General features: G+C 43.3%; 1 protein-coding gene across 8 annotated transcripts in view; it reads right to left on the bottom strand.

Moving 5' to 3' along the window:
- Positions 1-3,114: 3,114 nt before the first annotated feature.
- The window catches only part of LOC119650945 (ras-related protein Rab-38), a 392,470-nt gene continuing 384,562 nt past the window's right edge, over positions 3,115-11,022 (bottom strand). For all 8 annotated transcript variants that reach the window (XM_038054220.1, XM_038054204.1, XM_038054212.1 and 5 more), the window contains one exon: positions 3,115-3,406. In XM_038054220.1, coding sequence (XP_037910148.1) covers positions 3,290-3,406 — 117 coding nt within the window. In that variant the 3' untranslated portion in view covers positions 3,115-3,289. The remainder of the gene's footprint in view (positions 3,407-11,022) is intronic.

Raw genomic sequence — 11,022 nt, 5'->3', positions numbered from 1 at the left:
TACTTGGCCCCAGCCGCAAAAGGAGTCGGAACGGGTGGTTTGACGATGAATGTAAGCTAGCAACGGAACGGAAGAATGCCGCATACCGAGTAATGTTGCATTCTCAAAGAACGCGGGCACGCGCAGAGACTTATCACGAACTCCGTCGAGCGGAGAAGCGACTTCACAGACGGAAAAAGGAAGCCTGGGAGAACCAACAAGTCTGTGAACTAGAAAAGTACAGGGAGCAACCGCACCAGGCGCGGAAGTTTTACCAACAAGTCAGCAGGATGAAGCCTTATACACCTCGATGCTCATTGTGCTGAGATAAAGAGGGAAATCTGATTTCCGACAGAATGGGCATATTAGAGCAATGGGTTGAGTACTTTGATGGCGAGTTGGAGGTCCCGCCAACTGAAGACGACGGACAAATACTGCCACCACCAAGTTTAGGAGAAATAGTCCGTGCAATTCATCGGCTAAAAAATCATAAGTCGCCAGGAGCCGATGGAATTACAGCCGAATTGGTTAAATATGGAGGCGACCAGTTACACCAAGTGGCTCATTAACTTGTGCTCAAGGTATGGAACAGCGAATCAATGCCTGACGATTGGCAACGAGGCATTATCTGTCTCATACATAAAAAGAGACATCACACAGTGCAGCAATTATAGAGGTATCACGTTGCTGGGTACCAGCTATAAGATATTCTCCACTATCTTGCTAGACCGAATAGCCCCATACGCCCAGAACATCATTAGCCCATACCAAAGAGGCTTCACTCCAGGCAAATCACCAACAGATCAGATTTTCTCTCTGCGGGAAGCGATGGAAAAACTGCTGGAATATGGACAACAGTTGCACCATCTGTTCATCGACTTTAAAGCCGCCTATGATAGCATAGCCAGGGTAAAACTGTACACGGCCATTGGAGAATTCGGTATCCCGACGAAATTAATAAGACTGACTAGGCTGACCCTGACCAATGTGCGAGGCCAGATAAAAGCAGCAGGATCACTCTCAAGACCATTCGACATCAAGAACGGTCTACGACAAGGGGATGCGCTATCATGCGTCCTCTTTAACCTGGCCCTCGAGAAAGTGATCCGTGATGCTGAGGTGAATGCACCCAACTACTGGCCTATGCTGACGATATCGACATCATGGAAAGAACCACCCGAGATGTAGAAACTGTCTTCATCCAGATCGAGCAGGCGGCGCGAGATCTTGGGCTGCACATCTATGAAGGCAAGACAAAATATATGGTCGCAACGTCAGCACCGAAGACGAATCAACCAACAACATCAAATCGCACTGGTCAAACACAAACACGAAGAAGAATAAAGATAGGAGAATACAACTTTGAGACCGTTGACAATTTCTCCTATCTAGGGTCGAAAATCACAACCGATAACAACTACGATGATGAAATCCGCGCACGGTTGTTGTCAGCCAACAGAGCCTATTTCAGCTTACAAAGACTGTTCCGCTCGAAACGTCTCACCATAGGGTCAAAGCTCTTACTGTACAAGACTAGGATCTTGCCAGTCCTCATGTATTCCTCGGAAACTTGGGTTCTTAGCAAGAAAAATTGCGAACTCTTGGCCGCGTTCGAGAGAAGAATCCTCAGAAGAATTTTTGGCCCCCTACATGAGGATGGACGATTCCGTAGCCTACACAATGACGAAATCTATGAGCGATACCATGACCGTCCGATTGTGGATAAAATCCGGCTCAATAGGTTACGGTGGGCGGGTCACTTAATCCGTATGGATGAGGATGATCCCACCCGGAAAGTCTATAAGGGCAAAATCTATGGTAGGAAAAGAAGACGAGGCAGACCCTGCCTAAGATGGAGCGATGGCTTGGGCCAGGACGCCAGACAGCTTTTAGGAATATCGAATTGGTGGACCTCGGCGCAAAACCGGGATGTCTGGAGTTCCTTATTAAGGCAGGCCTAGACCGGATACCGATTGTTGCGCCGTTGATGATGATTTCTGTAATATGGCATGTAATTGTAGAAACAATGATAACAAAGCGGGTTTAATTACATCCGAAACATTATTACTTACTTTAGTTTATTATTCACTCATTTCACACAATTATTGTCTATTTATTATTCATTCTGTTTTTCGACTATAGCACGCGTATCCTTTTACATTTGGGTTTAGAATTTTTTGAATGGTAAAATATTGATTTCGTTTTAGATTTCATCCCATATAGTGTGAATAATCATTTGATTTTTAAATATGGCAATCTTAAGATTATACAATTTTAAAATGTTAGATTGACATTCCTAAGCTTGTTAAAGAATGAAGGGGAATCAACTGATCAAGTAAGGAAGTTAGTAGTAAATTAAATTCTAACTCGTTTACTTTTATACGAAAAACGAATTGCTCTCCCACACGAGGTGCTCTAAAATATTAAATATTCACATTGCACATAATACATGGATGTATATTAAGTAGTTTTATATGCCTGTATATATCTGTCTTGTAATATAAGCATACACTCGATTAAGCCATAACAAACAACGGAAGGAAGGTCGCGATTCAAATTTCACTGGTGACAAAGGGATTTATTATCGTGACTGGATGTCGGATACCAGCCGACTCAGCTGTGAATGAGTACCTGTCAAATCAGGGTGATAATTTCGGGGGAGCGCAATGCTGACCACATTGCCTCCTATAGTCTGCTATAGTGTACCGTTACGGTCTTGAATGAAGTGCTCTAACACACTTATTATTATTATTAGCAAGTGATTGGTATCCTTTACTTGACATCAATCAAAGGCTCACACTTACGATATTTATAATTAGTGGTCGTTCTGTCTATACAATGCATAGCATAGCAAAACAGTAGAAAGTGCGATGACTTTAGCGATAAATAATAATAGGTAATGTTGCCTGTTTTTTTTTATAATGGAGGGTGATGTTTGTAATATTATATTGTAATATAACTTTTTTCAAAGATGTTTCGCCCATCTCTACTTTTCCGAATATTCGGAAATACAATACATACTTTCAAATGACATCGTTTGGAGCGGCGAATATTGTAAGTTATAATAATTTCACATTCATACTTCTTCCAGCTCCCGAAGAAAGTCCACAGGTTTGGCAAATATACACTGACAAATAACAAAACATCCAATTTGGCTTTTAATTCTAGTATGTCTTCATCTATAATATTCGTATATGACATTGAATTGAATCTAAAATACGTATAAATAATCTAAAATGAAATAATTTTATTTGGTGTAACTATAAAAACTGTAGAAGACAAAATTATTTCCCAACGATTGGCAACGAGGTCAGCATGAACAATTTTTCTTCATGGTGGTTATTTGTTGCCCACTCGTACTTTCCAATGCAAATTTCTCGTTATCCATAATGTCCGCCACTGTTATGAGTTTGTCGTTGAGCAAAATCTGAAATATAAATATCAAATGTATATTATAATTGCCACACTAATTGTAATTTCCGTTTCATTAGTCACCAATTCATTAATTTGTATATTTTTTAAAAGTGAAAAAACAAAGGTAACAAAGAAATGTACAAACGAAAAAAAAAACAAAACTAGAATGTCGGTAATTTCAAAAAGTACATTCTGCCATCGATACTACTGATTCTTAGTCGGTAAGGTTTTTAGTAGAATGCAAAATGAAACTTCCTTTAGCAAAAACCAGAAAAAAGAGAAACATGCCGAGAAACCGGAAGCTGAACACTTCAAGTATGAAAGCATTTGTGTTTTCTTATGTGAGGAACATTGAGTGAATGACAGCGTCACTAGTGCATAGTTAAAAAGTGGGGGGTATTATTCTGCAAGAGCCATTTAAACAAATAATTTGCTCTGGAAAGTACTATATCGCTAATAGTCAACTTCATGCAGTTCACACTATGAGTACCACAATCTGGAAACCGAAAATTCGGGGCTTCAGGTAGGAAAGGTTTAGTGAAATTTTTATTTAAGAATAGTTGGGTACACGATTCCATTTATAAATAGCAAGTAGTATATAGAGAATTAGTAATTTGTCAAGAAGGAGGCAACCTTTACTTACTGCAAACTTGTTAATAACACGTGTTTGCATATTACAGTGAAATTTCAGAGTAGCATGTGGAGCAAATCAAACGTTCTCCAGATGCTTTTTATTTAAGATAATCAAACGAACTGATAGCACAACCACACCTAAGTCAATTTGCGTATAAAGTGAGTATCGTCTACTCCAAGGAATTCTTCAGCGAGATACGGACGAACTTGACCTAAAATGACATTGAGGTAGTTGGCTCCAGCAGGGAATATACAGTCAAGTGCCAGTTAACAACAGTGTATTGCGCTTACGCTTCCCAAACATCCGTAACATATATTTCCAATTTACAATCAATCAACTCAATCCTCTTTTATCTTATATATAAAAATCAATTGCTTTTCGTTAGTCTCGCTGAAACCGAGAATGGCTGAACAGATTTATATTATCTTGGTTTTGAAATGCTCGTGGAGGTCTAGGGAAGGTTTAAAAAGGTGAGAAAAATTCGAATAATTGCCGGTGAAACCCTAAAAACAGCACTTTTCTTCTTCCCATATAAACGTTTTTTTCTAAATAAAATTTAAAGTCAATTTGAACTTTATTGATATTCAATAAAGTTCAATCACTCACTGTGTTCATTGGACCTCATATTACAACCAAGTGATAATCTTTTATTTCTAAAAAGACAAAAGACATCAAATGTTTCACAGCTCAGAACATGTTGTATTGGAAAATAGAATTTCTGTTTTTAGTATTTTTCTTTCTCACCGTTTAAACCTTCTCTGAATTTCCATAAATATTTTAAGACCAAACTAGACTACCTAGACCTAGACAATAAGTTTTGTTACAAATTAAATTTCTGAACGCAATGATAATACTTGACATTAGATTTGACAACCAATTAATATGTCAATCCATCCTCTTGCACTTTAGAACACGGAAAGAAGTATTACGATATTGTGTTACGATATCTATGAGTGCGCGAGAACTTTCTTTACTTTGGCGATCCTTTGTGATAGTGACATTCCAGGAAATGTGCTTTTTTTTGATATTTTGAGATTGTGACACTTTACTGCTAAGTGAGCGAAAAATTTTCTCACACTTATTTACAACTTACGATGCCGAGGAGAAGACGATCTGACTTCGCAGTCAATCAAATGTGCGAAGAGCTACCTCACGTGCTAACCGTACTGATGACCAGAGAGAGACAGATCAAGAAAATAGTCGTATTGATATGTCAGAATTGCGTTATTTAGTGAGTGATAATGAAGTAGATAGGCTTAGAATGCATCGAGTTCGTGCACATCAAACACAACAACAGCAATCACGACATAATGAAATTGATCGAATCCGCAGACGGAATGCTCCTGTTATTCTCGAACGAGCTGCATTCCACTATGATCCGGCAATTGATTATAGTGCCGACAAATCGGTAACAATTGAAGTAAAGAAAATAATTTGTAAATATTGTAAGGCGTTAAAATCCACTCATGAAGCTACTGGATTATGTTGTGCTGGAGGCAAAGTAAAATTGCCACAATTGCTCCCACCACCAGATCCTTTACGATCTTTAGTTTCTGGGATTGGAAATGATTCCAAGCACTTCTTGGCCAACATTCAGAAATATAACAGCTGTTTCCAGATGACATCATTTGGCGCTACACATATTATACAGGACAATTCCATGCCCACTTTCAAGGTATTATATGCCAGAATATTTTTTTATAATAATCAATATGTACTAAAATGTATGTATCGGAAATAATTAGGACAAATTTATCACTTATTAGGGACACTGTTACCAGTACCTGATGCAGATTATCAATTTTTACAAATTTATTTTTTGGGCAATTCATATGCGGAAGTTCGCTGTGCTCACAATCCAACAGTGAAGAGAACCATTGTCCATGAATTACAAATGTTTCTTCATCAAAATAACAATTTAGTAAACATGTTTAAAATAGCATTGGATCGGATTCCATCTGATAGCCACAATATTATCATTCGAGCTGACAAATCGATTGAGGCAGTACGAAGTCTGCCGGGTCAGCTAGTCTGTAATATTAATATGCACGTACACTATTTTCGACCACAGTATCAACTCGCGACACTCTATTCTTATAACATCATTCTATCCACATTACCTGTACTTCCGTAAACATCATCTCACATATATTTACTTATCTAACCAAATATTCAATTACGTTGCACGTCAGTAGTAGACAGCATGACCCAGATGACGAACATGTGGGCACATTTCCTTTTCACTGGGTTCGAGCTAGCGCGACCTTGCATAGTATCAAATTGTAGAAGGAAACTTTTTACATTTTTTTGCATTCGAAATTGCACATGCGGAATTTCTGAAACAAGTGCATTTTTAAGGTTTTGTCTGTAAAATAAAACCTTATTAAAATGGCCGTATGTTTATCCTAGAGTTGCAAAGATTTGTAGCAGTATAGATTATATAATAGTATGCAGCATGATATCCCAAATTTGATCAAAATCATATTATTGCCGATAAAGTTACAGTAGTCTCTTTTGTCTTTTCCGTGTAAATTTAATTTTTCCCAAAATACTAAATATCAATATCACACTAAATTGAGTAGTTGGACATTCTAAATAAAGATATTAATTACGGGCTACATACAAATGAGATAGTTTTGCACTCAAATATACTTACCTAAGAAACAAAGTAAGCTTTTCATACCTGAAGTGCCAAGCTTCCGGTTTCCGACTTGTTTGTATCGCTAATGCGAAAATAGATTTTAGAATAGTAAGTTAAATTCGTGTCTGGTGTAATATTGTGGCATAAGCATATATCCGACCCCGCTTGTGAACGGGACAAAGGCTGAAGAAAAAGAAGAAGCATATATCATCCGTGCGTTGTGTTTAAGGCGATATTGAGGACGGTGGCATAAGCATTGTTTGTCTCGTAGAAATCGGCAGTATTTGCATCATGTATTATCAAACAGGTAAGCATATTACACGATCTAATCAAGGGGATTCGCTTCGACTATTAATAATTTAAATATAGTTTATTCATTTTTGTTATTTTCACTCGCACGCATACTTTCACATCACACACACAACATAAACTCCGAAACATGATGTCCACAGCACAGCGATCCTGATCATCCATAACGACAGAGAGAACAGAAAACAACACAAAGAAAAGAGCGGGATACATATACCCAGCAAAAAAGTTGTTTCATGATCGAGTTAGAGAGCAATAGGAAGCAAAACTAAGCAAATGCCAGAATCACAGTACATCTAATAGGCAGTACCCACACTAAAATGCCCCGACTTGCGAATGTGTTGCAGAAGCTTATCTGAATACATTTTTTTTTTTTTTATGGATGGAGGTGGAAATCTTAGAAAGACGCTGCTGCGCCAGGTTGCAGCAGTGTGTGGGATTCACACCCACTAAAACCACCCCCACTCTTCCGCCCCTCCCCGCGGGACCACCGTGAAGTATTACTTCGCGGGGGAGGCTCTGGTTCGCTATACCAGCTCGTCCATGTTACGTCTCCGTCGCGCCGCCTTCCGAGCTCGATCCAACTCCAGGAGTTTTGTCTGCACCACGGCTACTGCCTCATTTACCGCCATCCAGTTTTCCTCCGACTTCAACATCTCTTCCACCAGGTTGGAGGGCTCGATGTCCGCCCCTAAGATGCTGTTCAACCTCCTTTTCTGCTGCAGAAATCTGGGACAATGGAACATAACGTGCTCCGGGTCCTCGAATGTAGCACCGCATTCAGGACAGTTGGGAGACTCGTCCAACTCGAAGCGATGCAAGTACTTCCTATAGCCACCGTGTCCCGTAAGGAATTGTGTCAGGTGGTAATTCAATTCTCCGTGCTTTCGGTTGACCCATTTCTCGATACACGGGATCAATGTATGGGTCCACCTGCCCTTGTCGGAGTTATCCCATCGTTGTTGCCACTTGCCACACAACTCTCTCCTGATGGCTTTTCGGAAATCCGCATTCACCTCTGCTGGATTTGCCTTCCGTTTTTCGTAGAGCCAGTGTGCCTCGCTCGCTAGAAGATCTATAGGGATCATTCCTGCGATAACACACACTGCCTCCGTCGACGCTGTCCTAAATGCGCTGCACACCCTTAGCGCAATTGGCCGGTATGCCGAACATATCTTCTTCCGGTTGACAGCGTGGTTCAACGCTCCCGCCCAGACAGGGGCCGCGTATAGCAGGATCGACCTCACCACTCCCGCGATGAGTAGCCTGCGACTATACTTCGGCCCTCCCACGTTAGGCATCATCCTTGCAAGGGATGAGCTGGCATTTGCTGCCTTTTCTCGCGCATAGTCCAAGTGTCCCTTGAAACTCAGCTTGGCATCGACATCACCCCCAGGTATTTGACAACCGATTTTGAGACGACCTCACGATTACCAACCCGGATGGTAACCGTGTTGTTCTTCCTACGGTTGGTAATGAGGACCGCCTCCGTCTTTTCGTCCGCCAGGTCCAGCTTGACCATTCGTAACCATGACTTGATGGTATGAATGGCTTCATTTGCATAAAGCTCCACGTCCTCGGGATGCTTTGCAATTGCAACTACCGCCAAGTCGTCCGCAAAACCAATCAGCGTTGTCTCCTCCGGCACGCGAAGGCCAAGCACTCCGTCGTACATTATGTTCCACAGCAGCGGTCCCAATACAGAACCTTGAGGCACACCTGCTGTCACAATGTACTCCTTCGGCCCGTCGTCCGTCTCGTACCAGAGAAGTCTATCCGAAAAGTAACTTTCGATGAGCCGAGCCAAGTAGCTAGGAACACCCAGTTTGGCCAAAACGCCCTTAATCCAGCCCCAGTTGGCTGAGTTAAAAGCATTTTTGACGTCCAGCGTCACCAGAGCACAGCATTTGCCCATGGCCATCGCATTTCGAGCCAATTCCACGACCTTTGCTACTGCATCGACCGTAGAATGGGCTCGCCGAAACCCATATTGCCGCTCTGAAAGACCACCCGCAAGCTCGATGAACGGGAGCAGCCTGTTGTATATCACCCTCTCCAACATCTTCCCCATGGTGTCTAAGAGACAAATAGGGCGATATGAAGAGGGCACGCCGGGTGGTTTTCGAGGCTTCGGTAGCAAGACGAGTTTCTGCCTCTTCCATTGGGCGGGAAACACTCCTTCCGCCATGCACGATTCGAATGTGCTTGCGAACCACCTTGGTCTGGCCTTGACCGCCACCTTCAGAGCCCTGTTCGGAATTCCGTCCAATCCCGGAGCCTTGCTGTCCCCAATACGTCTGCAGATTTCCCAAAGTTCCTCTTCGGTAACATCAGGGATCGAGAAGACGTCCTGCTGAGCTGCCAGTTGGGGTTCTCTTTCGTCCTGCTCCTGCTGCGGGAAAAGAGTTGCAATTATTTGCAACAAGAGCCGTGGGCATGTCACCTGAGGTGATTTTCGCCCGCGGATCTTCTTCATTACAACTTGGTAGGCTGTACCCCACGGATTCGTATTAGCCTCCATGCAGAGCTTCTGGTAGCATTCCCGCTTGCTTCTCCGAATGGCCTTCTTAAGGTTACTTCGCATATCCCTGTATTCCTCCTCACGCTCCTGGTGCTCTGACCTTCCTCTTGTCCTGTGGGAAAGTCTCCTCGCTCGGAGACAAGAGGATCTCAGGGCAGCGATCTCCGTGTTCCACCAGTAGTTTGGCCTCTTGCCGTGGTGCAAACGTCGTCGTGGCATCGTAGCGTCGCATGCTTCGGTTACACGCTGAGACAGCTGTGTGACCCTTTCCACCGCTGTTCCATCCGGATCATGGGCTCCCTCCAATGCGGCCAGGAATGTCTCCTCGTCGAAAGCTCCGATAGACCAGCCAAAGGCCTTAGCCTTTCCACCTCCAGAGCGTCGTTGACTGCTTCCCCGGTTCCCAATGTGGAGGAAGATGGCCTGGTGGTCACTGTGGGTGTAGTGCTCACTCACTTGCCAAGCCATCCCCCTCACCAGTGAAGTGCTAACAAATGTCAGGTCAACGATCGAACCCGACCCTCTTCCTCGAAAGGTGGGCACGCATCCAACGTTGGCCAGCACGATGTCCAGCTCCGCAAATGACTCCAACAGAATTTGACCTCTGGTGTTCGTCGATCGGCTTCCCCACTCCAGGGCCCACGCGTTGAAATCGCCCGCAATGATTTTAGGGCTGCGGTCTCTAGCATCCAACACCAGACTGTCTAACATCTCCTCATATTGTGCTAAGGTTGCACTAGGAGGAGCGTAGCAGCTGTAAATATGGACACCGTTGACCTTCGTCCTTATAAAGCCGGCTGCCGGGGGGGCCATGACTTCCTGAATGGCCTGTCTTCCGCACGCCCAGATTGCCGCGTTACCAGACGCATCCACCGCCCAAGTCGCACCACCGTAGTTTCTGTACGGCTCGCAAATAACCGCGACATCGACATTCGACTCTCGAATGGTTTGCGAGAGCAGGTCCTGAGCTGCCTCACAGTGATTGAGATTGATTTGTATCAATCTCATTTTCCTGTGCGGTTCAGCTCCCTCCTATATACCGGACATCTGCTGCTTCCCGCAATATGCCGGCCGTCCACGCCCTCTTTCCCACTACATAACATACACCGTGGATCTCGGGTGCAATCTTTGATGAGATGGCCCTCTTCCCCACACTTCCTGCAACTCCTCGACCTATTATGCTGGCTAGTGCATGCCGCCGCAAAATGGCCGAAATCGAGGCATCTGAAGCATCTCTTTAGAGAGATTTGTTCCCTGAGCCTGCACACGACCCAACCTACTCTTACCTTGCCCGCGGTAATCAACTTAATAGCTGATTCCGCCGGCAAACCAATAATAGCGGTCTGTGTGCCACCATATGCCTTCTTCATCCTTTTTATGGCACTCTGGTCTATATCGCCAAGGTTGAACTGCTGCTTTAGCGCAGCACAGATGTCCTCCCGTGAGGTGACTTCATCTAGGTCCTTGCACTCAACCACTATCTCCTGTTTCCGAGCTCTTACCTCAGCTTCCTCTCCAAGTACA

The sequence above is a fragment of the Hermetia illucens genome, chromosome 1 (genome assembly GCF_905115235.1).
Source record: "Hermetia illucens chromosome 1, iHerIll2.2.curated.20191125, whole genome shotgun sequence".
Lineage (NCBI taxonomy): Eukaryota > Metazoa > Arthropoda > Insecta > Diptera > Stratiomyidae > Hermetia > Hermetia illucens.
Note: the sequence above shows the minus strand (reverse complement) of the source record. Positions and strands in the feature narration are given on the sequence as shown.